At 43.7% G+C, this 26761-nt stretch overlaps 1 protein-coding gene across 2 annotated transcripts in view; it reads right to left on the bottom strand.

The window, feature by feature from the left end:
• dna2 (DNA replication helicase/nuclease 2) overlaps positions 1-26761 on the bottom strand; it is a 75747-nt gene that overhangs the window by 34003 nt on the left and 14983 nt on the right. Inside the window, exons 6-11 of one of the 2 annotated variants that reach the window (XM_078565844.1) lie at positions 19957-20088; positions 15792-16017; positions 12963-13080; positions 9950-10115; positions 3825-4019; positions 2717-2947 (exon numbers count right to left, since the gene is read on the bottom strand). In XM_078565844.1, the coding sequence (XP_078421970.1) occupies positions 2717-2947; positions 3825-4019; positions 9950-10115; positions 12963-13080; positions 15792-16017; positions 19957-20088 (1068 nt within the window). The remainder of the gene's footprint in view (positions 1-2716; positions 2948-3824; positions 4020-9949; positions 10116-12962; positions 13081-15791; positions 16018-19956; positions 20089-26761) is intronic. The other variant, XM_078565845.1, reaches the window with a different exon arrangement.

Here is a 26761-nt window from a genome sequence, read left to right as displayed (position 1 = left end):
GGAACAGTTTAATGTATAACTGTAGTGAGAGATTTTTGGTTGAAAGTTAAACGTGGAATCTCTTTCCTGGAGTTTGAAGTATGTTACCTACAAGAAAATAGTGTGTTTTAGTCATTTGTTACAGTACAAGTTTTAAAACATAAAGTCTTGATGTGTCAGTCTTTCAGCTGTTAACTTTTAAAGAGAAATTCGAACTTCCAGTTATCAGTTTGTATGAAGATTGTAACAAGCCCCTTGAGAAGGTGCAGAGATTTACCAGAATGGTTCTCGGGGTTAGAGATTTTATCTACAAGGTTAGACCGCAGAAGGTTGGATTGTTCTCTTTGGAGCAAAGGAGGCTGAAGCAAGATCTGATAGAGGTATCAAGATTATGGCAGGTTTACATAAGGTAGACAAGAAAAGCTGTTCCCATTAGCTGATAGTACAAGGACTAGGAGACACAGATTTAAGCTTTTAGCAAGAAATAAGGGGGGATGGGAGGAGGAGCTTTTTTTTAAATGCAGCAAGCAGTAATGACCAGGAACTCAGCTGACACTACCCTTGTAGGCAGCAAGACGATAAATGCTTTCAAAAAGAAATTGGATAGGCGCTTGCGGGAAATAAACTTACAAGGTTTTGCAGATAGAGCAGGAGAATGAGACTGACTGAACCATAGAACCATAGAAAAGTTATGGAACAGAAAAAGGCTATTCAGCCTATTGTGCCTGCTCTGGCCCAAAATGAAAAAATAAAAAAACTAGCTGCCCATCCTAATCCCACCTTCCAGCACCTGGTCCTTGGCCTTGCAGGTTACAGCACTTTAGGTGCAGATCTAGGTACCTTTTAAATGAGTTGAGTATTTCTGCCTCCACCACCAAAACAGACAGCAAATTCCAAACACCCACCATCCTCTGGGTGAAAAAGTTTTTCGTCATGTCCCCTCCAATCCTTCTACCAATCAGGTTAAATCTGTGCATCCTGGCAATTCATCTCTCTGCTGTGGGAAACAGGGCATCCCCTGTCTACTCTATCTAGGCTCCTTGTAATCTTGTACACCTCAATCAGATCACCCCTCAGCCTCCTCCGTTCCAATGAAAAACAACCCCAGCCAATCCAATTTTTCCTCTTAGCTGTAATTCAAGCCTTGGCAACATTCTTGTAAATCTCTGTACTCTCTCCAGAGCAATTATGTCCTTCCTGTAATGTGGCAATCAGAACTATACACAAAATTCCAGCTGTGGCCTAACCAGCATTTTAAACAGTTCCAGCATTACATGCCTGCTTTTGTATTTATTACCTCATTCAGTGAAGGAAAGCATTCCATATACTTTTTTTTAACCACCTTATCCACCTGTCCTGCCATCAAAGACCTATGACATGCACTCCAAGGTCTCTCACCCCCAACATCATCACAATTATAGTGTATTCCCTAGCTTTCTTTGTCCTCCCCAAACGTATTACCTCACACTTCTCTGGATTGAATTCCATCTGCCACTTTTCCGTCCACTCAACCAAACCATTGATATTATTCGGAGACAAGAGCTACTTTCAATATCAACTACATGGCCAAATTTTGCGTCTTCTGCAAATTTCCCAATCACGCCACCCACATTTAAGTCCAAATCATTAATATATACAATAAACAGCGTGAGACCCAACACTGAGCTGTGGAGTGCCAGTGGAAACCACTTCCCATTCGCGAAAATATCCATCAGCCATTACCCTTTATTTCCTGTTGCTGAGCCAATTTTGGATCCAACTTGCCACATTCCCCTTTATCCCTTAGGCTTTTACTTTTCTGACCAATCTGCCATGTGGAATCTTGTCAAATGCCTTACTAAAATCCATGTAGGCAACATCCACTGCACCCACCCTCATCAATCTTCCTTGTCACTTCCTCAAAAAATTTTAAGTTAGTATCACTGATTAATCCATTCCTTTCTAAGTGAGTTTACCCTGTCTCTCAGAATTGATTCTAATAATTTGCCCACCACCGAAGTCAGACTGACCGGCCTATAATTATTTGGCCTATCCCTTGCACCCTTCTTAAATAATCGTATAGCGCATGCAGACCTCTAATCCTCTGGTAGCTCGCCTATATCTAGTGGAGATTGGAAAATGATCCTCAGAACATCCATTATTTCCTCCCTGTCTTCCTTTAACTGTCTGGGATACAAGGCTGGATTGTCTACAGAGAGCTGTCATGGACTCGGTGGGCAGAATGGCATCCTTCTGTGCTATAACTCCATGACTAGTTGCTGACAATGGGTCTAGTCGTAACAAGTCAGGATGCCTGATGATATAAAAAGTCAAACATTTTTGGAAGATTTTCAGAAAAAATTGGAAGAGATCACGTTATAACCCTGGAACTAAACTTTACTATTACTGTATATTCATGCTGTCAGTTAGTTACTTTCACTGTAATCACGAGCATTAAACCTTTCATTCATAATCACTACAATTAAATCAAGCAGCTCATCAAATTTTGTATTATGCTCCTGAGATCTTCCAAGTGCGACAAGACCGAACAATAAACCTGGTAGCGCTGCATTATAGTCACATTAAACACCAAGTTTCTACAGTTTCTTTACAAGTTGATTTGCATAGACTTACTCCCCAAATCTAACAGTATTCCATAAAATCTCAGATGAAAGTAATAAATCTCTATTGAATCCCTCCCATTGGACTTTAGGTTCAATGCCTCCTACAAAATCATGACAATGTATGGAGCCCTTACCGATCTAGTGTGCAGGTAATCTGGGAGGAGTGGACTTCAGTAACATATCCAGAAGACACTGCAAGCAGCATTTTCTCCTGACCACTTACTACCACTCTGTCTCCAACCATTAGTGCAGTTTTCAATATCGACCCACTTCTCCGTGTGAACTGATGCTGGTACTGTCCATCAGTAATGATCTGCACACAACTACTGCGCACAAGGTTAGCAACACAACATCCCTGCAGCTCCCTATCAAAACAAAATCATCCAAACATGAACATAAAACAATGTCAAAAACCTTCCACTGCTCTTCTCTTCAATGGAAAATAAACTAATAAAACCACAGTGCTATTACAAAACCAATGGAAAATCTCTCCAATATCTTCTCAATACACAGGCCGGTCAGTGCAATACTGTCCCAAAGACAGAAAGCTCTCATTTGCAGCAATGCTACTGTTTTCCCTGGGTTAGAGGGAGAAAAATTGACCAGCCAGCAGCCCAATTAGATACTGGACGATGTCAGGTTCAGGGATGCTGCAACTCATCACCTAGATCAAGTGAAGAATGGTCATTTGGGCAAAGTACCAAAGATCAGTGTGTGGAAAACATCTCCTGCAAGGATGTGGTGTTACAATCCTTGGGATTTGATATCACTTATCTAGATAGTCAGCAGCTGCAATTGGGATTGTAGGAGTTGAGATCCACTTAGAGGAGTGACAGCAAGAGAACATGACAGTTTTCAAGATTCAAATAAAGTACACAATTACTAGATCAACTGATTGAACCAGGACCTTTGGCAAAAGATATTCCATACCTGAGATCCAGTGATCCTCAGAGATGCAGAGCGGCAGGTCAATGAAAATGCACAACCACACGACCTGCAACACTGACTTTGCTAGAAATGCATCTGATAGTTCAGTCCTGAACTGAGAACAGGGACCGTAGGAAGCCCTTTCGAAATTTCAGCCTGTTTTGGAGATGTATCCGATTTCCCCAAAGCCCCTCCTGCCAACAAGAGCCCCTCCTACAAACCTCCCTCCAGTCCTGGGCCCCTGCTGTCGCCTGCCCCATTCCTCTCACCCATATCAAGCTCCACCCACCACCCGCACAGAGCAACCTTTCTCACCTTTCCTCTGCAGAGTTCATCCAGATGTTTCTCGATCCTCCCTTCTTATCAATTGCTTGTGCCTCCAGAACACAGAGCAGGTACCAAAGCCGGAAGTACTGCAGGTGCACAAGTTCCAAATGTTGCGTCTCCTGCTGCTGAATGGATTCCACATCTGCTGGCACAAAACAGCCCTCCACCTCCTTCTCCACTGCCCTGTAGAAAAATATAAAGGCATAAGCCACCAATGAGCTCAGTGCCTATTCCACAGGCTCCATTAATATTTGCTTCACTGTTCATCTCTTAGTGCATTCACTAAATTGGAAATTTCATACAGGCTGGAACTAGGGTCCTCGTGAAAGGGGTAAATAGGGCGATCGCAAGGAGTTTAAACTAGTAAGTGGGTAGTAGGGCTCAGGCAAAGAAGGCAATATAAATGGTAGTTGAAAATCAAAGAGTAGAGTAAGTGTACTAAGAAATTGTGCTTTAGGCACTACAAGTACAAGGTTATTAAACCAGGAAAGTGATATAAGAAACAAATGAGTAAAACACTAGAGATGAAGGTCAGGTTAGGGTGTGTGGCCCAAATAAGCATTCTTTTATAATAAACACTAGGATAAAGGCATTCTTTTATACAAATTTAAAGTACAAGGAACAAACAGAATAAGTTGCAGGTGCAAATTCAAATTCATGGAGGGTATGACATGGAAGCCATAACTAAGACATGGCTGCAAGATGGTCAGGACTGAGAACTAAATATAGAACCATAGAACACTACAGCACAGAAAACAGGCCATTCGGCCCTTCTAGTCTGTGCCAAAATATTATTCCGCTAATCCCATTGACCTGTACCCAGTCCATAACCCTCCAGACCTCTCCCATCCATGTATCTATCCAATTTATTCTTAAAACTTAAGAGTGAGCCCGCATTTACCACGTCAGATGGCAGCTCGTTCCACACTCTCACCACTCTTTGAGTGAAGAAGTCCCCCCTAAACCTTTCCCCTTTCACCCTAAAGCCATGTCCTCTCGTGTTTATTTCTCCTAATCTAAGTGGAAAGAGCCTACTCGCATACAGGAAAGAAAGGGAACATTTGAAGAGGGGGAGGAGTAGCCTTAATGATTAAGAATGAAATCACCTCAATAATGAGAGGATGTGGCAAGAGGTACTGAGAGAGAGAGACACTTTAGGGGTAGAATTAGGAAATAGAAAAGGATTTAAGACTGTAGTGGAAGTTGTGTACAGGCCCCCAATAGCAGCTATGAAGTGGTAGATTGCATAAAGGCAGAGAATAGACAAGGATGCAGCAAAGACAGAATGGTTTTAATTGGAGATTTCACTTTCATATGGGTTTGGATAAACAGACACGTATCAAAAAAGTAGTGAATTTCTTGGGTATGTCTAAATTCTTCTGTAACAATGCATCCTAGAACAAACAAAAGGGCGTGCCATAGAAAGTGTATCATGAGTCATGGCCTAGACTTAGTTTTAGGTAGCGTTTGACAGAGACTGATGTTGATAAGAGAGATCATCCACAGTAAACTGGGGCAAGTTTGCTTATAGGTAAAACTACAGAAGATCAATGAAAGATGTTCAAAATAATTAATGTAGAACAGAACAAGTTTATATCAAGGAACAGGGCTGTGGATGACTAAAGAGCTAAATGGCAAAATAAAACTAAAAGAAAACGCATACAAAAATTTTAAAATAGCACATATCCTGGCAAATGGGAGAGATACAGGGAACAGTAAAGGGTGAAAAACAGACAGTACGAGCTAAAAAAGGAATATGAGAAGAAATTTGCAAGGGATATCAAAATCAACACAAAACGTTTTTACAATTCTATTAGGAACAAAGGATGCTCAGGAGTAATGTGGGCACTTTGAAAACAGTTAATGGTGATATTGTCAATAAAATTAAGGAAACGGCAGACATGTTGACTTAGTGTCACAACTTACATAGAGGAAGAGGTCAGCATGTTGGAAATGTCAAGGACACTGATATTAAATCAGGGACTGGGACTCAGCAAAATTAATGTAAGCAAAGAAGAAAATAATGGAAACCAAGAGTCACAAACCTCCAGGACCAGATGGTTTCCATCCTAGGATTTAAAGGAAGGTAGAACATTGCAGATGCCCCAAACATAAAATTTTCCCAAATTCTCACAACTCATGAACTGTTCCTTTGGATTGGAAAATTTCATGTCACTCCACTATTTCTGGAAAGTGACAAAGGAAAACCAGGGTATTAAAGGCCAGCTAGCCTGATATCTGCTGGCAGGAAGTCACTTGAGATCATAAAAGATACAATGACCAAAAAATCTTGAAAATTTTCAGTTGGTCAGAGACAGACAAACATGGATTTGTGAAGAGTAGGTCATGCATGACAAATCTAATTGAACTTTTTTAAGAGGTAACCAAAATAGAAGACAGAGGAATGTCTATGGGTATTATTCACATGGACATCCAGAAGACATTTGATAAAGTGCCTCATGAGAAATTGTTAGCTATTATTGACCTTGTTAAAAAATTGGCTGAGCAGCAGAACACACAGACATAATCGGGGACTCTAATTGGTAGGGAGTGACGAGTGTTCTTCCTCTTTCACCGTTTTGCTCCTTGCCCGGTTTCCTCGGGGATGCTCTCAGCTCCCACCTCTTGTTCACCTTCCTGCCCAATGGCTGGATCAGTGCCTGGCACCGGCTCCTTGGTTACTTTCCAAGGCCGCCCGCCCAGCCTCCAGACGCCGCTTCCCTTGGTGGCTATCCTCTGGCCAGTGCTGCCCTTCCTCCGCCCGCCTTCTTCTTCTTCGCCCAGGTGGGGTTCCTCTTCATCTTCCCCTTGCAGCCGCTCTCCACTGTTGGCCCTGGGCTTTGGGGGTCAGCACAGCGGCCAGGCGGCTCTGGCCCTCCAGGTGCTGCCGATTGATCTTGAAGAAGGCCCCGGTGCCCACCGTCTGCAGCAGCAAGCCCTCAGTGACCAGGCTCCGGACCGCCTGGTTCACCCGCGAGTTGATCAGCGGCACGTCATAGCCAGCAGCTGACAGTGCCTTCTTAACGCCAGGCAGCAAGAGGCCAAGGCGCTCCCGGGAAGTCATCACCACCTCCAGGATGTGGCTGGCCACGGTGGGCACACCCGCCAACTGCTGCACCTTGAGCAGGCTCCTCTGCCTTCTCACCTTCCTGCCTCGAGTGTTGTCCCACAAGGATGTGTGTCGGGTTCAACTATTTACCGTAATTATTAAACCAGTTAGATGAAAGGATTCTTGCAGAAGCATTACCCAGACCTCCCTGTCGCTTGCCATTTCAACACTCCACCCTTCTCCCATGCCCATATGTCCGTCCTTGGCTTGCTGCATTGTTCCAGTAAAGCTCAACGCAAACTGGAGGAACAGCACCTCATCTTCCGACTAGGCACTTTACAGCCTTCCGTACCGAATATTGAGTTCAACAATTTTAGAGTATGAACTCTCTCCTCCATCCTCACCCCCTTTCCATTTTTTTTCCCCCTCCATTTTGTTTTTTTTCCAATAATTTATATAGATTTTTCTATTCCTACCTATTTCCATTATTTTTAAATGTATTTCCATCCGTTGTTTTATCTCTACCTTTTAGCTTTTTTTTTAAAATTCCTGCCCCCCACCCCCCCACTAGGGCTATCAGTACCTTGCCTGTCCTGCTGTCTACCCTTAATTAGCACATTCCTTTAGATATCACCACCTTCAACACCTCTTTGTCCTTTTGTCTGTGACATCTTTTGGTTATCTCCACCTACCCCCACCCCTCCCAGACCAGCTTATATTTCATCCCTTTTCTATTTTTACTTAGTTCTGTTGAAGCATCATGAGGACTCGAAACGTCAACTGTGCTCTTCTCCGGCGATGCTGCCAGACCTGCTGAGTTTTTCCAGGTATTTCTGTTTTTGTTAAGGAAGATGCAGAGCCTACCAAAGAAATTTGGGCTAGGCTTAAGAGGGATCATGGTGTTGTGAACTCACTTAAAAGAATAGCCACAGCAACTTGGTTACAATGCAAATTCGTCTTCTGAAAGCCCTTGCCGGTGACAATGTATGGCTGTGAAAGCTGGACTATCAAGAAGGGTGCCAAGGCTCGAATAAGAACATTTGAAATGAAAGGACTCAGGAAGATATCACGTGTCATGGACGGCCAAGTAGGCAAACAAGTGGGTGCTCCAGAAAGCTCATGTAACAAGGAACTTGTCTGAGGCCTTGATATCAAGGAAGCTCACATAATTTGGACATGTGACACGAACAGGAGGGGAGCATTCAGAAGAAGAGGTAATGTAAAGCCAATGATCTGGAAAACATGCACAAGACTGACCCAAGATGGCATGGATGGATAATATCAGAATGTGGACTAACTTCTCTATGGGGCAGGCAGTGAGGATAGCAGAGAATAGAAATCAGTGGGGAAAGATTGTTCATCATGCGGCCAGCCCCCAGAATGAAGACAGCTGAAAGACATGATGATGGGATAGAAAGCCACATATCCAAGTTTGCCAATGATACAAAGATGGACAGTAATGCAAAGCAGTGTAGATGTAAACATACGAAGAGATATTGATCGATTAAGTGAATGGAGAGAACTGTGGCAAATGGATTTCAATCCATTTGGACTAAGATAGACAGGACAGAGTGCTTTTTGAATAATGAAAGGCACGGAACAATGGAGGACTAATGGACTTAAAACGATCATGTAAAGGTAGAAAACGATCAAAAAGCCTAATGGAATTCTGGCCTTTATCTCTAGAGGACTAGAATACAAAGGGATAGAAGTCATGCTTTAGGAATACAAAGTCCTGGTTAAACCACACATGGAACACTGAGCAGTTCTGCGCACCGCACCTCAAGGATATACTGGCCTTGGAGGCAATGAAAGGAAAAAAGACTTGAATTTATACAACTCTTTTCACAACCACCAGGTGCCCCAAATCACCTTACAGCCAATTAAGTACTTTTTAAGTGTAAGTACTGTTGTAATACAGAAAACACAGCAACCAATTTGCGTACAGCAAGCTCCCGATATCAGTATTGTGATGTTGACCAGATAATCTGTTTTTGTGATTTTTTTTGAGGGATAGATATAAACCAGGACAAGGGGATAAATCTTGTGCTCGTCTTCGAAGTAGTGCAATGGGATAGTTTACATCCCGAGGGGGCAGATGGGGGTCTCATCTGAAAGACAGCACCTCCATCAATGCAGTACTGCCTCAGTTCTGCACTGGAGTATCAACCTTTCCTTTTGTGCTCAAGTCCTGCAGTGCGACTTGAACCTGGAACCATGTGACTCAGAGGCAAGAGTGTTACCGAGCAATTGCTGACAGTCAGAGTGCAGCGTAGATTTACCAGAATAATACCTTGACTCCAAGGGTTAAATTACAAGGCAACATTACACAAACTAGGGCTGTATTCCCTGGAATTTAGAAGATTAAGGGGTGATTTGGTCAAAATTTTCAAGATATTAGGGGAAACAAATAGGGTAGATAAAGATAAACTATTTCTGCTGGTTAGGGAGTCTAGGATTAGGGAGACAGTCTAAAAATTAGCGCCAGACCTTTCAGGAGTGAAATTAGGGAACATTTCTACCTGCGAAGAGTGGTCGAAGTTTGAAACCCTTTCACAATGGCAAATGATGTGAGATCAATTGCAAATTTTAAATCGGAGATTGATAGATTTTTGTCATCCAAAACTATTAAGGGATATGGTGCAAAAGTGGGTATATGGAGTTAGGTCGCAGATCAAACACGACCTCTATTTATAGCAGAACAGGCTCGAGGAGCTAAAAGGCCTCCCCCGTTCCTATGTTCCCAAAATGTTGCCTGCTGAAAGTGTGTGTGACTGTGATTGCAATTGTAGCTGTGTATGTGTGCAAGATACAAGTGCATAGAAGTCCGGTCTCAGGCTGAATCCCCAGGATGAACGCGTGCTGTTACCTTAGTCTTGACCCAATCAAGCACCAGGGCCAATGGACATAGGTCAATAAAAACAGAGCCATGAGCAGCAATACAACCCCTCTCACCACTGTCCCAGGATTGAATACTCTCTCTCTGTTTCCGAGTACAGTTGCAGTTATTGGACACACTCTCACTGAGTTCTCGTAAGGCCCCAACAATTGGATACTCCCTCACCTGCTGTATAAAGCACAGTTACGTCGTTGCGAGCAGAACCTGCAAGTTTGTTGGTCACTGATGACAGCAGGTAGTGGTGCAGGCTGTGCCTCAGTATTCTCTGATGGTGGCCAAACTATGCCGTTGGTTAAATAAAAAGCCAACTGGTTCCTTAGCTTCAGCAGCTCTGTGTGAGGATTGAAACAAAAACACAATTTTCAGGTAAAATAACTGCCCTCACACTGCAAAAGAATGCTGTTGATGCTCATCTAGTTGTTGGTGCCCAGTGCTCTCTACAATCTGTGCAGTTACACCTCCCTTCCAGCACATTATGTAGCTTCACACCTTCTTGACCAGTTGTGTGGTCAACAGTCAACTTGGTAAGAACATAAGAACCCCCAGTTTTTGGCTCCTCAAGATTGAGGCCTCAGTGTGTTATTTATATAAATCTACATTATACTTGGATACCATGATACTGAAATCAACTGGTCAAATATGCCATAATACCAAAACAGAGAAATAGCTAATGAAGTGCAAAAGGATAACTATCAGGCAATTAAATGGCAAACGAATATTTAACACCAATCACGGTGAAATAATAGATTAGATACTGAGAGAGAGGTTCAATGAATCTGAATTACATAGAAAAACTTTCAATATATTTTCAATGCTGAATAACCTGGCAATGTGGTCAGAAAGGTAACTAGAATGTTGGGGTGTGCATCCAGAACAGAGCATCTTGGTCAACTGTCATTACCAGCATCATAAAATGGAATAGTGCTATTAGAGAGATACAGAAAAAAAAAGTAGCTAAACTGGTCCTCATTTGAAAGGGATGAGTTGCAAGGGATAATTGAAGCTGCTTCAGTTCTATATTCGGGAGAGGAGATGGGTGACGGGAATGTTAAATGGCGAATGAGGGAAACCAGGAGAGTGGGCACAGAGCAGGTAAATTTTATCAAGGAAAGTGAGAATCACTTGGGATAATCTACCAGGCAGGACTGAAGATAAAACCATTGGGGTTATTCATAAGACATAATGATGGAGAAGTTGAGCATCAGGAGGTTGAACATTTCTTGAGTTTTTGAAAACAAACGCAGAGCACTACAAATCAGTAAGACATTGGATTATAATATTATATTACAATCCCTAATAATGTGGACCTGACACAAGGACAATTCTCAATAAGCTCCAGATAAACTTTCAACTCTAATAGGTAATGTGTTCCTGGCTCAACCCTCATTCTCTCCCTGTATGGGTTTAGATACGAGTTGTGTGTGTGTGTGAGAGAGACTGTAGGGAGTGTATTGCTTCCATATCTCAAAATTATTAAAGCGCAGGAGGCAGCCGTTTGGCCCATTGTGTCTGCATTGGCTCTCCGAATGAGCAATTCACCGAGTGCCATTCTCCCCATAACCCTGCACATTCTTCCTTTTCAGATAACAGTCTAATTGCCTTTTGAATGTTTCAATTGAACCTGCTTCCACCACACTTCTCAGGCAATGTATTACAGGATTTTACCACTTGCTGCTTGATGAAGTTTTCCCTCCAATCGCCTTTGTTCCTTTTGCCAATGACTTTAAATCTGTGTGCTCTCGTTCTCGATCCTTTCAGGAGTAGGAACAGTTTCTCCTTATCTACACTGTCCAGACCCCTCATGATTTTGAGCTCGTCTATCAAATCTCCTCTCAGCCTTCACTTCTCCAAAGAAAACTGTCCCAGCTTCTCCAAATCTATCTTTGTAACTGAAGTTCCTCTTCACTGGAACCATTCTCATGAATCTTTTCTGCACTCTCTTCAATGCATTCACATATTTCCTAAAATGCGGTGCCCGGGACTGGACACAATCTGAGGCTGAAGTAGTGTCTTATACAAGTTCAGCATAACCTCCTTGCTCTTGTACTCTATGCCCCTATTAATAAAACCTAGGATGCTGTATGCTTTAATAACTGTGCTCTCAGCCTGTTCTGCCACTTTCAATGATTTATGCACATATAGACCCAGGTCTCTTTGCTCCTACACCCACTTTAGAATTACATCTTTTATTTTATATTGTCCCTCCATGTTCTTCCTACCAAAATGAATCACTTCACTCATATCAGGCACAGGCTATCCCTGTGTGGGTTTCTCAGTATTAAAATGTGTTTCTGTGTATGTCATGATACCTGGACAAAGTCTTCCTCCTTCTAGTTTTAACCCTGTTGCTCGTGCACTCTTACTACGCATGCACCTAGAGCAATTTGGTATCTCACCAAGCTTGGGCCAACATAATGAGCATCTGTAAGCTATTCAACCATAGGGTTCATCACAGTAGAGCCCAACCCTTTCATCACAACCCACAATCCCATGTCCTTCCCAGCAGTGGGTCACTCTGCCAGTGATCAGAAACAATAGCCCTGCCATATCATTCCTCTCTAGGATACTGAAGCCAATTACAATGCTCAATCGCTGCCCAGGGTGGTCAGCTATCTCGGCAGAGACAAAGTTGGCCTATTCTAGTCTGTAGATGAAATGCTGCAACACACACCTGTCTTTGCTCCTTTCCAAATCCTCGACCAGTAATGCCAGCTGTCCCCAATTTTGCACTATTTTTACTTCTCATCATCTTTTGCTGATTTTACCCTTGCTTTCTTCTTGAGGGCACTGACCCATGATTTTAATTTCATGGGTAGTTTGCCCAAGCAGCCAGTGTTCAGTTGTCAGGGCTCAGTTGGTAAAAGCCATCATGATCAAGTCAAATCCTGCCTTCTCCTGACCTCCGCATGTTAGCTTGCAACAGGCAGGTCAGTGGATGGTGATCTGGACCCACTGTCACTCACACCCATTTGGTCCACACAGTGAAACTGCCGGTACAGGAGAATTTCAACCTGACACAAACAACTGAGCCGGCCAGCTCTGGCCAGAGCCTAACACCAACTGGGTGCCTGGGCTCTGAACACCAGCCCCTGAGACAAATGGAATACCACATTCTACCACTTCACATGAGCTATGGCCCAATAATCTTCATATCCTAAATTCACCAATTGTTTGATACCTCTCCTGTCCATACGATTGCCTGGTACTGGATGCATAGCACCAGTTTTGAGGTAGAGGAGAAATCCAGCCTCGGGATCTTCCCTGCGTTCCTGGGTCAGCAAGGTGTACAGAATTACCTGCAGAAAAGGATAAAAATTTACCTTTGTTTATTTATTTTCATAGTTGACCAAAATGAACAAGCTTTAAACTCACACGGCACCAAAAATTTACATTTACTTCCTAAATGTCAAAATTCAGAAGTTTAAGAGGTAATTTGATCAAAGTTTTTTAAGATATTAAGGGGAACAGATAGGACAGAAAGAATCTATTTCCACTGGTTAGGAAGTCTAGGACTAGAGAACATTGTCTAAAAATTAGAGCCAAACCTTTCAGGAGTGAAATTAAGAAACGATTTTTCACTCAAAGGGTGGTGGAAGTTTGGAACTCTCTTCTGCAAATGGCAGTTAAGGATCGATCAACTGTTAATTTTAAAATGGAGGTTGATAAATCTTTGTTATCCAAGGGTATTAAGGAATATGGTTCAAAGCTGGGTTTATGAAGTTCGATCGCAGTTCAGCCATGACCTCACTGAATGGGGGAACTGGCTCAAGGAGCTAATGGCCTACCTTTGCTCTATGTTCCTCCCCGCTCCCATATGAAGGCATTGACTCTTACCGAGTCCAATTCCCTGGGCAGCAGACAGAGATAACAGATGCAGGTAGATACAAGCAAAAACAAAAAATGCTGGAAAAACTCAGCAGGTCTGACAGCATCTGTGGAGAAAAAGAGAGTTAACATTTCGAGTCCGTATGACTCTTCTTCAGAGCTAGACTTCCCTAGCTCTGAAGAGTCATACAGACTCAAAACGTTAACTCTGTCTTTCTCTCCACAGATGCTGTCAGACCTGCTGAGTTTTTCTGGCATTTTTTGTTTTTGTTTCAGATTTCCAGCATCCGCAGTATTTTGCCTTTATCCAGGTAGATACAAGCCCAACCAGAAAGCTGGTATGCAATTTAATACCAGATAGCATCAACACAATTAAGGGGATACTTGATGGATGGATGAAGGAGAAGGGAATAGTGATACAGAAGCAACGTGTGGGGAGTGGTAACTAGAGTGAGATGTGGGAAGGTGCAAGTTAAGCATTTGCAGACAACTGCTGGGCCAAACGGCCTGCTTCAGTGCTGGAGATTGTGTTCTAGAGCCAAGGTGATCCCAGTCCCATATTGCTTTCTTCATGCCTAACCAGCTGGCAACCTAGGTGCTCTCGTTAACTCACTAAGCCAGGGTGTCTAAGATAAGATCAGCAAGCTCCTGCTGCTGGACCTACACAGCCCTAGGCTCATTATTTTCTGCTGCTTGTCTCCATTAACCGCTCTCAGCGGTTGTCGTATTTACCTCCATGGGCTGCAGGATTGGAAAATATTGCTCTTCCACTAGTAGATACAGATCAACGAGGGAGCAACCTTGACCAATTCTTGACACCCACAAAGCTCAAACCATTGAACTACCAGGAGAAAAAGCAAGAGGTGGAAAGTTGGAGCAAAAACTACCAATTTCTGTGGTTAATGCTCCCCCCACACCATCCCATCCTAAGGATGCCTAAAGGATGTCTGACCCCATATTGGGTGAAGCAAATTGCCAGGCATCTGATAGCTATGTAAAATGGACCTTGGGCCCTTCCAAATGTAAATGAGGTGTCTACACCTGTTCTAGGCTTCCTCTGTTAAAGTGGTCAGAGTTGAGAGAAGCTGGGCCTTAGGAATCTTCAACAATAGCTTCAGACACCAACAAAAGCAGTCCTCTCAGGTATACAACAATCCCAAGGGCTGCTATTGGTCCAAGATGCCCCCATCCCTTCAGTTATCCTCCTCATACATCCTCTGGAAATAGGGCAAACTACCTGAGCATATTGACAGGCAAATGATTGAAAAGAGGCCCAAGACCCAATTTCAGTTGAGCCTTAAGCATCTCGGTCTGAGAGACCCCGGAAATGCAAAATGTTTTAGGTGACGGGCAATATGATCGGCGCAGGCTTGGAGGGCCGAAGGGCCTGTTCCTGTGCTGTACTTTTCTTTGTTCTTTGTTCAAACACTGGCTGAAACAAATTTCCACCCCAGGAAGTTGCAAGAGTGCGAATTGCAGGTGGTTGCCCAGATAAGCTACAGCGAAAATACGTGAAAAAAACGTTAATTGGAAAAGAACAGGAGTTTCTGCAGCATGTTCAGGACCACTTTCTACATCATTGTGTTTCAATAAAAGAAATGGGGCCATGTTGGATTTAAGGAATAAAATGGGACAAGTAGTCAATGTAAGGGCAGGAAGACAGCTTGCAAACAACAAACAGAGCATGATAGGATTCAATATAAAAACTAAGGCAGCAAACAAAAATAAAGGCACTAGGTTGGGAGAAAGCTAATTTCAAGACGATAAAAAGGGAACCAGTCCAGATAAATTGAAAAGGCAAAAAATGGCAAATAAGATTGAACTAACTCCTACAAGGAACAGGTGGTGAAGCAAAAACTGGAGGTCCTTGGATAAATGCAGAAATACAAGTTTAAAATAAACCATAACGAATGCACCCCTAATAAAATCAAGCAAAATATAGAGGGGAAAGAAAGTTTAGAAAAGCTAAGAAGAAATATGGAGAAAGACCATCAGAGAACTTAGTAGGAAATGGGAAAAGAATTCATAAACACAGTCAAGAGTCAGCACCTTCAATGACTATCCTCCAGTGAGTCAGCTCCTTCAGGGACTGTCCCCCAGTGAGAGTCGGCTCCTTCAGGGACTGACCCCAGTGAGAGTTGGCCCCTTCAGAAATTGTATCCCACGATAATGAGCCACATACCTGACTTCTGTGCTCCACGGAGTTAGATTCTTTCCCAGTTTTAAGCTCCAAAGGCATGACTTTAGTTTGCGTCCTGGCTGGGCGGTGAATTTTAACACGAGCTGTTACATCAATCTTGCCTTTTAAGCCAAACCTGGGGGACCAAATATTCTCTTCAATGTCTTCAATATCAAGCACTGTGATGCCACATACAGAATCCAGTTTGTTCAGGTCTCTGTCACTGGGGCTAGGAAAAATATTCAAATAAATTAGGTCATACTTAGGATGCCCATAGCTCGCCAGCAAGTGATGTGAGGGGTATTAGTGGAGATGTAAGTGCGCCGGTAGCGGTGGGTGGTCACGGGAGATAGGGGAGTGTGAAGTAGAGCTAGGGTGAGAGATAGCCAGTGAGATGGGAAGTGGCAAAGTTAATAGTAGATAGTCAGAGCACTTTATTAAACTTAAAAATTCGAGAAATAAATGAAGAAAAATGGAAATTAATCTGAAAAGAGAGACATGCTGCTGAAGCTTTTCATCTTGCACTCATCAGGACAAAGGCCAGAGTGCTAAATTTCAAATGATTACAACAATTTATTCTACAGGAGAAAAGGGTGCTGAAAGGTGCAAGTTGACTCTGATTAGTCAAGGCATTATGATCATTTGAAATTTGGCCTTCTTGCATTTGTCCTGACGAGTGCAAGATGAAAAGTTTTGTAACATGTTTTTCTTTTCAGCAATATTCAAGAAATTAATTTGTTACAAGTATCCTATCCCTAGAACTCAGCTGCACTTTACATTCCCCAGCACCACTAATATATAATGATGGTGTTGGAGGAGGCGTGTTCTTGCTTACAACTCACTCTTCAAATTTCATGGGTTTAGAGTATTAAGTAAACAATAATAATTAACAATGATTAAACATACACTTGACACACAGCTGTACAATAAAACCTTGCAAGTATTAGCTGGAGAATCCAAGCATGAGATTAGTGTATCTGGCTGAGCAGATTTGTGTCATATTCTGAAGTATCTGCTCTTTCACCCACTTTTTACCAAGCCTGCTGTGACAATTCACGCATTTCTGCATTACCCAATGAACTGCTTTCTTTGTCTCTTTTGCCACAGACAAGTATAACTCCCCCTCCTTGGTTACACTCCCTTGCATGCTTGCACAAGTCCTCATATTCAAGTTAGGCTAAGGACCTTCCTAACACAGGATTACCTGGAAAAACTCAGCAGGTCTGGCAGCATCGGCGGAGAAGAAAAGAGTTGACGTTTCGAGTCTTCATGACCCTTCAGCAGAACTGAGTATAGTTAGGAGAGGGGTGAAATATAAGCTGGTTTAAGGTGGAGGGTGGGGGGGAAGAGAGAGAGAGAGAGAGAGAGAGAAGTTGATGGGGGGGGTGGGTGTAGGGACAAGCAAGCAGTGATACGAGCAGATAATCAAAAGATGTCACAGACAAAAGGATCAAAGAGGTGTTGAAGGTGGTGATATTATTTAAGAAAATGTGCTAATTAAGAATGGATGGCAGGACACTCAAGGTACAGCTCTAGTGGGGGTGGGGTGTAAAGACTGACAAGGTATTAGTTGTAGATTTAAAAATAATGGAAATAGGTGGGAAAAGAAAAATCTATATAAATTATTGAAAAAAACAAAAGGGAGGGGGAAGAAACAGGGTGGGGATGGGGGGAGGGAGTTTAAGATCTAAAGTTGTTGAATTCAATATTCAGCCCGGAAGGCTGTAAAGTGCCTAGTCGGAAGATGAGGTGTTCCTCCAGTTTGCGTTGGGCTTCAGTGGAACAACGCAGCAAGCCAAGGACAGACATGTGGGCAAGAGAGCAGGGTGGAGTGTTAAAATGGCAAGTGACAGGGAGATTTGGGTCTTTCTTGCGGACAGACCGCAGGTGTTCTGCAAAGCGGTCGCCCAGTTTGCGTTTGGTCTCTCCAATGTAGAGTTCCTTCGCCTCCGTCGCATCTGTTCTGATGACGCTACCTTCAAAAACAGCTCCTCTGACATGTCCTCCTTCTTCCTTAACCGAGGTTTCCCACCCACGGTCGTTGACAGGGCCCTCAACCGTGTCCGGCCCATATCCCGCGCATCCGCCCTCACGCCTTCTCCTCCCTCCCAGAAACATGATAGGGTCCCCCTTGTCCTCACTTATCACCCCACCAGCCTCCGCATTCAAAGGATCATCCTCCGCCATTTCCGCCAACTCCAGCATGATGCCACCACCAAACACATCTTCCCTTCACCCCCACCGGCGGCATTCCGTAGGGATCGTTCCCTCCGGGACACCCTGGTCCACTCCTCCATCACCCCCTACTCCTCAACCCCCACCTATGGCACCTCCCCATACCCACGCAGAAGATGCAACACCTGCCCCTTCACTTCCTCTCTTCTCACCGTCCAAGGGCCCAAACATTCCTTTCAAGTGAAGCAGCATTTCACTTGCATTTCCCCTAACTTAGTCTACTGCATTTGTTGCTCCCAATGCGGTCTCCTCTACATTGGAGAGACCAAACGCAAACTGGGCGACCGCTTTGCAGAACACCTGCGGTCTGTCCGCAAGAAAGACCCAAACCTCCCTGTCGCTTGCCATTTTAACACTCCACCCTGCTCTCTTGCCCACATGTCTGTCCTTGGCTTGCTGCATTGCTCCAGTGAAGCCCAACGTAAACTGGAGGAACAGCACCTCATCTTCCGACTAGGTACTTTACAGCCTTCCGGGCTGAATATTGAATTCAACAACTTTAGATTTTAAACTCCCTCCCCCCATCCCCACCCCGTTTCTTCCCCCTCCCTTTTGTTTTTTTCAATAATTTATATAGATTTTTCTTTTCCCACCCATTTCCATTATTTTTAAATCTACAATACCTTGTCAGTCTTTCCACCCCACCCCCACTAGAGCTGTACCTTGAGTGTCCTGCCATCCATTCTTAATTAGCACATTTTCTTAGATAATATCACCACCTTCAACACCTCTTTGATCCTTTTGTCTGTGACATCTTTTGATTATCTGCTCCTATCACTGCTTGCTTGTCCCTACAACCACCCCCCCCCCATCAATTTCTCCCCCCCCCACCCCTCCCCCCACCACCTTAAACCAGCTTATATTTCACCCCTCTCCTAACTTCACTCAGTTCTGCTGAAGGGTCATGAGGACTCGAAACGTCAACTCTTTTCTTCTCCGCCGATGCTGCCAGACCTGCTGAGTTTTTCCAGGTAATTCTGTTTTTGTTTTGGATTTCCAGCATCCGCAGTAGTTTTTTGTTTTTATTCCTAACACAGGAACCTGCTCTGTTCTCTCACACATTCCATTCTGCAGAACTTGTTACTAACCATTTACAGCTCTTCAACAGGAATGTCTTTTAAATAGGCTGACTGTCTAGTCTGACCACAGCTTTAAAGTCAATCTTAATTCAACTGTTTAGTGATCACTGCATCTAAATTGACTTTTAATTCCTCACTAAACACAAAAACCTAAAAGCTAATATTACTACAATATAGAGAGAAATCAATGGCATTTAGTAAGGTCAAATCAATCTGATTAATCCTTTCCTTACACTGAGGGTCACATTTTCTAATTCTCCAATTCTCTGCTATGTCCAATGCTCACCAGCTATTAGCTGGTGAGCATTAAGTGCCTTACACCTTAGGCACGGACACGTAGCCAAGAAACCAAGGTGAGAAAAGATCATTAGGTAATTAGCCATAGTCCACAAAGGACCATCTCCATGAGAGGTGGATAATTGTTTATATATAGCTTGAGGGGTACCACTCATGGGGCAAGGTGAGGAGGCAGGCCTCGATGAACTACTACAGCTGAAGGACTGCTACAAGGACTGAACCCACACCATTAGAGTCATTCTGCATCACACTCTAGCTATCTAGCCAATTGAGCTAACCAACTCCCCAGCAAGAACCCAATTATAACTAGATTTGATGAAATTAAAGCTTAAAAATTTCATTGGGGGCAGGTTGAGAAGGTGGTTAAATAGGCATATGAGATCCTGGGCTTCATAAATAGAGGCATCAGAATACAAACATAAACATTAGCAAAGACCAGTTAGACTCAAAGGATCTGCACAAACAGACCAATGTAATTCAATTTCAGTTCTTCACAGCTTGCTTGCTCAATGTACCAACCTGTACACTAAATGTAATAGATATGGAACACCACGTACAGTTTAAGTTGCAACTGCTGTATGCCAGACTGAGCAGAATTATCCATGAAATCTTGAGCCCAGGTCACCAACGATGGGAGGTATTCATCTACTGCTTGCTTCATATCCGCTTGACTCAAATTCAAGCTGTACCTGCATTTCAAAAACAGCTTAAGATAAATGTTATTCCAAAGGCTGAAAAGGGCTCCCTCATCGGTCAGTGAGTTAATCCAGTGAGTATCCCCAAGGGAGAAATGGGGATATTACCTTTAGTTTCTGTTTTCTCTGACCCAAAGAAGTCACTCCCATACCATCCGAACCCATCGGCAGTCATTCCCTCACTGTCCTAACCCAATAGGACTCACTCCCTCACCGCCCTAACCCAATGGAACTCACTCCCTCACCGCCCTAACCCAATAGGACTCACTCCCTCACCGCCCTAACCCAATGGAACTCACTCCCTCACCGCCCTAACCCAATGGAACTCACTCCCTCACCGCCCTAACCCAATGGAACTCACTCCCTCACCGCCCTAACCCAATGGAACTCACTCCCTCACCGCCCTAACCCAATGGAACTCACTCCCTCACCGCCCTAACCCAATGGAACTCACTCCCTCACCGCCCTAACCCAATGGAACTCACTCCCTCACCGCCCTAACCCAATGGAACTCACTCCCTCACCGCCCTAACCCAATGGAACTCACTCCCTCACCGCCCTAACCCAATGGAACTCACTCCCTCACCGCCCTAACCCAATGGAACTCACTCCCTCACCGCCCTAACCCAATGGGAGTCACTCCCAATGGAAGTCTGTTCTAACTCAGAGGAGATATCCATCACCAAAATACTAGAATCTACAGTGAGGATTCACCTGCAAACATAGACCATGGAGCAGTAATAACTGCACAACTAGTTGCATGTGCAACAATTGTGACTTGTCAAGCAGGATACTCACCAAAGGTATTACGAAGTATTTGAGTCATCAGATCATACATACTTTAAGCCATCAAAATCTTCCAGGAATATTTACAGCACAATTGGTGACTATTTGGCCATTATGTCTGTGCTGGATCTTTGCTTAGGTGTTTGAAAATAGTTATCAACCTCCCTTGTTCAAATTCTGGAGTCCTTCAAATTGAAGCCTTTGGCAAGGCATAGCTAGGCCAGGAAGCTAACATGGACTATGAAAAAAATAACAAACCCGTAAAGGAAAAATACTGTAATCTCCAGACTCAACAATTCCAGTGTTCTCCTAACCACCTTCACACCTTCCACATGCTTGGCCAGCACCCATGCTCACTGACCTTCACCAACTCCATGTCCAACCCCATCATGGTCTTCCCCATTTCCATCACAGTAAACAAACCTTCAACTAAACCTATCCCTAGAACATTCTAAATTTAAAGAATCATAAATATTCGAAACATTAACTGTTTCTCTCTCCACAGATGCTGCCAGACCTGATGATTTTTTCCAGCTTTTACATTTTTTATCCCAGAACATTATCCTCCTCTAACTCCACACTGTTCTGCATTTGCCTCTCTTCCTCCCTTTGCCTAGCTACCATTCTCTGGCATTACCTACCAAAGCACTTGGGCTCACCACTTCTCTCTCCTCTAAGCCCATCTTTTATACTCAATCAAGATAGTTAAACCTATCCAATTCACAATCTACAATGTCAGTTTATTGTTCAGTCAGTTTTTAGGTTTTAATAAAGTTAACAAAGTTAACTTTTAATAAGTTAAAACCCAAGGCAGAGTTTATTCTGCTAGCTTCTTAAACTCAAAGGACATCCCATGAGGGTGCATGATAAAACCGCCGAAGGGAAACTAAGTGGTAAGTTCGCTGTTTATTCCCTAGCCACACCATAAATTTACCTCTCTGGAAAAATTAAAACATCTCTGTGACTCAGAAGGAGTGAGGGCTGACTGACAGTAATCGCCTGAAATGCAAACGCCAAAATAAGTAAAGGAAAACCACAAAATTATAACTGGAGTGATGTTCAGATGAAAACTTCAAGTGGACTGAATAGATCACATAGCACTATTTGAAAAGCACCAAGGAGTTTATGCTGACCTTGTCAACATTCCTTCGTCATCTAACATAACTCAAAAATAGAGTTTGTTTTTCATCTCATTTGCAATTTATGGAATCATGTGTGGAAATTGGCAGTTGTGTTTGTCAACATAACAGTGATTGCACTTAAAAAGCAATTCATTAGCTATCCTGAGGTTGGAACAAGGTTCTACCTAAATGCAAGTTCTTCCTGCTTTTCTGAAAAGCATTAACTTGTGTGGGGCTAGTCCCATGGTGCCAGCAGCCTTGATCCACATACATGGATAGGCAGCAAGTTTTTAAAAAATTCATTCCTAGCGAGTGGGCATCATGAGCGAGGCCAGTCTTTATTGCCAATCCCTCTTTGCCCTTGAGGTGGTGGTGGTGAGCTGTCTTCTTGAACCGCTGCAGTCCATGTGGTGTAGGTACACACATGAACTGCAGAGGTTCAAGAAGGCAGCTCACCACCACCTTCTCAAGGGCAACCAGGGATGGGCAATAAATGCTAGCCCAGCCAGAGAAGCCCACATCTCGTGAAAGAATTAAAAAAAAGCACTGCAGGAACTCACCAAGGCTCTTCCAAAGCCACAACCTCTACCATCTAAAAGAACAAGGGCAGCAGACACATGGGAACACCACCACCTGGATGTAGATGGTACACTGCTGCTACTGTGCGCTGGTGGTGAAGGGAGTGAATGTTTGTGGAAGGGGTGCCAATCAAGCAGGCTGCTTTGTCCTGGATGCTGTCAAGCTTCTTGAGTGCTGTTGGAGCTGCACTTATTCAGGCAAGTGGATAGTATTCCATCACACTCCTGACTTGTGCCTTGTAGAAGGAGGACAGGCTTTGGGGAGTCAGGAGGTGAGTTACTTGCCACAGGAATCCTCGCCTCTGGCCTGCTCTTGTAGCCACATATAGCTAGTCCAGTTCAGTTTCCAGTCAATGCTAAGTCCCAAGATGCTGGTAGTGGGGATTCGGTGATGGTAATGCCATTGAATGTCAAGGGCAATGGTTAGTTTCTCTCTTATTGGAGATGGCCATTGCCTAGCACTTGTGTGGCACGAATGTTACTTGCCACTTATCAGCCCCAGCCTGGACGTTGTCCAGGTCTTGCTGCATTTGGACGTGGACTGCTTCAGTGTCTGAGGACTCATGAATGGTGCTGAACTTTGTGCAATCATCAGCGAACATCCCCACTTCTGACCTTATGATGGAAGGAAGGTCATTGATGAAGCAACTGAAGATGGTTGGGCCTAGGACACTACCCTGAGGAACTCCTGCAGTGATGTCCTGGAACTGAGCTGATTGACCTCCAACAACCACAACCATGCTACATATGACTCCAACCAGCGGAGAGTTTTCCCCGATTCCCATTGACTCCGGTTTTGCTAGAGCTCCCTAATGCCACACTCAGTCAAACGCGGCCTTGATGTCAAGGGCAGTCACACTCACTTCACCTCTGGAGTTCAGCTCTTTAGTCCATATTTGAACCAAGGCTGTAATGAGGTCAGGAGCTGAGTGACCCTGGCGGAACTCAAATTGAGCATCAGCGAGCATGGTATTGCTAAGCAAGTGCCACTTGACAGCACTGTTGATGACATCTTCCATTACTTTACTGATGATTGAGAGTAGACTGATGGGGCGCTAATTAGGCAGATGTGTCTTGCTTTGTGTGTACAGGATATACCTGGGCAATTTTCCACATAGCCGGGTAGACGCCAGTGTTGTAGTTCTACAGGAATAACATGGCTAGGGGTACAGCGAGTTCTGGTGCACAAGTCTTCAGTACTATTGCCGGAATATTATCCTGGCCCATAGCCTTTGCAGTATCCAGTGCCTCCAGGCATTTCTTCATGTCATGTGGAGTGAATCGGCTTGGCTGAAGACTGGCATCTGTCTTCTGGGGGAGGCCAAGATGGATCATCCATTCAGCACTTCTGGCTGAAGACGCTTGCAAATACTTCAGCCTTCTCTTGTGCTGGGTTCCCCCATCATTGAGGATGTGGAGCCATCTCCTCCAGTGAGTTGTTTGATTGTCGACCACCATCCACGACTGGATGTGCCAGGACTGCAGAGCTTAGATCTGATTGTTGGCTGTGGGATCGCTCAGCTCTGTATATCACTTGCAGCTTACGCTGTTTGGCATGCAAGTAGACCTATGTTGTAGCTTCACCAGGTTGACACCTCAGTTTGAGGTATGCTTGGTGCTGCTCCTGGCATGCCCTCTTACACTGTTGAACCAGGGTTGGTCCCCTGGCATGGTGGTAATGGTAGAGTGAGGGATATGCCGGGCCATGAGGTTACAGATTATGGTTGAGTACAATTCTGCTGCTGCTGATGGCCCATAGTGTCTCATGGATGCCTTGTCTTGAGTTGCTGGATCTGTACAAAATTTATCCCAATTAGCATGGTGGTAGTGCCACATAACACGATGAAGGATATCCTCAATGTGAAGACAGGACTTTGTCTCCACAAGGACTGTGCAATGGTCAATCCTACCAATACCGTCATGGACTAATGCATCTGGGCAGGTTGGTGAGGATGTGGTCAAGTATGTTCTTCCTTGTTGTTGGTTCCCTCACCACCTGCCACAGACCCAGTGTAGCAGCTCTGTCCTTTAGGACTCAGCCAGCTCAGTCAGAGGTGGTGCTACCGAGCCACTGTTGGTGATGGACATTGAAGTGAACTGGGAAATTAGGTTAAGGGATAGGTCAGTAGAGATGCAGTGGCAGATACTGAAGGAGAAATTTCAGAATACTTAGAGCCTTCCGCACTGGGATATATCTTTTCAAAGGGAAGGATGCACCATCCATGGTTAAAGATAGTATCAAATTGAAAGAAAAAATGTATCATTCTGCAAAGATGAGTGGCAGGTCAGAAAGTTGGACAGAATATAAAGAACAGCAAAGAATGACCAAAAGATTAATAGGGAGGGAGAAATTACAGTAAGAGAGAAATCTAGCCAGAAATACAAGCACAGATAGTGTTTCTACACGTATTTAAAAAGGAAAAGAGTAAGTAAAGTGAGCATTGGTTCTCTAGAGAGTGAGAATGGGGAATTAATAATGGAAAATAAGGGAATGGCAGATGAATTAAACAGTCATTTTGCATCTGTGTTCCCGGTAGAGGATACAAATAACATCCCAGGAATAATTGAGAGTCAGGAGGTGAAAGGGAGGGCGGAACTTAAAACACTTATAATCACCAAGGAAAGGGTACTGAGAAAATTATTAGAACTAAATGCTGACAAGTCCCCAGGTCCCGATGGAGTTCATCCTGGTGTCTTAAAAGAAGTGGCAGCTGAGATAGTAGATGGATTGGTTTTAATTTTCCAAAATTCCCTAGATTCTGGGAAGGTCCCATCAGATTGGAAAATAGTGAATGTGACTCCTGTATTCAAGAAAGGAGGGAGGCAGAAAGCAGAAAACTACAGGCCAGTTAGATTAACAAATATCATATGGAAATCGCTGGAATCTCTTATTAAGGAGGTTATAGTGGAGTACTTAGAAAATCTCAATGCAATCAGGCAGAGACAAAGTACTTCTCTGAAAGGGAAATCATGTTTGACTAATTTATTGGAGTTCTTTGTGGAAGTAATAAGCAACATGGATAAAGGGGAACCGGTGGATGTGCTGTGCTTAGATTTCCAGAAGGCAGTTGACAAGGTGACACATCAAATGTTACTATGCAAAATAAGAGCTCGTGGTGTAGAGGGTAACATATTAGCATGGATAGAGAAATGGTTAGCTAACATTTTTGGATTGGCAAGATGAGACAAGTGGAGTGCCACAGGGATCAGTGCTGGGGCCTCAACTATTTACAATTTACTTCAGTGGCTTGGACGAAGGGACCAAATGCATGATTGCTAAATTTGCTGATGACACAAAGATAGGTAGGAAAGTAAGTTGTGAGGGAGACACAAGGAATTTAGCAGATGGAGTATAATGTGGGGAAATGTGAACTTGTCAACTTTGGCAGGAAGAATAGAAAAGCAGCATATTATTTAAATGGAGAGAGACTGCAGAACTCTGAGGTACAGAGGGATCTGGGTGTCCTGGTACATGAATCATGAGAAGTTAGTATTCAGGTGCAGTAAGGTGATTAGAAAGGCAAATAGAATGTTGCTGTTTATTGCAAAGGCAATGGAATATAAAAATAGGGATGTATTGCTTCAGTTGTACAGGGCATAGGCGAGACCACATCTAAGAGTACTGTGTACAATTTTGGTCTCCTTATTTAAGAAAGGATATAAATGCGTTAGAAGCAATTCAAAGAGGTGTCATTCAACTGATACCTGGGATGGTTGGGCAGGGTTGGGCCTGTATCCCATTGGAGTTTAGAAGATTGAGAGGTGATCTTATTGAGGGGACTTGACAGGGTGGATGCTGAAAGATTGTTTCCCCTTGTGGGAGAGACTAGAATTAGGGGACACAGTTTAAAAGTAAGGGGTCTCCCATTTAATATTGAGATGAGAATACATTTTTTCTCTGAGCGTCATGAATCTTTGGAACACCCTTCCCCAGGGAGTGGAGGAGGCAGGACCCATGAATATTTTTAAGATTCTTGAGTAACAAAGGAGTTGAAAGTTATTGGGGATAGGCAGAATGTAGAGTTGAGGACGCAATCAGATCAGATCTTATTGAATGGCAGAGCAGGCTTGAAGGGCCAAATGGCCTACTGCTGCTCCTAATCCGTATGTTCATAAATCCCCCACCCAGAGTACATTCTGCACCCTTGCCAGCCTCAGTGCTTCCTCCAAGTGGTGTTTAAC

The sequence above is a fragment of the Cetorhinus maximus genome, chromosome 20 (genome assembly GCF_964194155.1).
Source record: "Cetorhinus maximus chromosome 20, sCetMax3.hap1.1, whole genome shotgun sequence".
Classification (NCBI taxonomy): Eukaryota; Metazoa; Chordata; class Chondrichthyes; order Lamniformes; family Cetorhinidae; genus Cetorhinus; species Cetorhinus maximus.
This window is presented reverse-complemented; position numbering and strand designations above follow the sequence as displayed.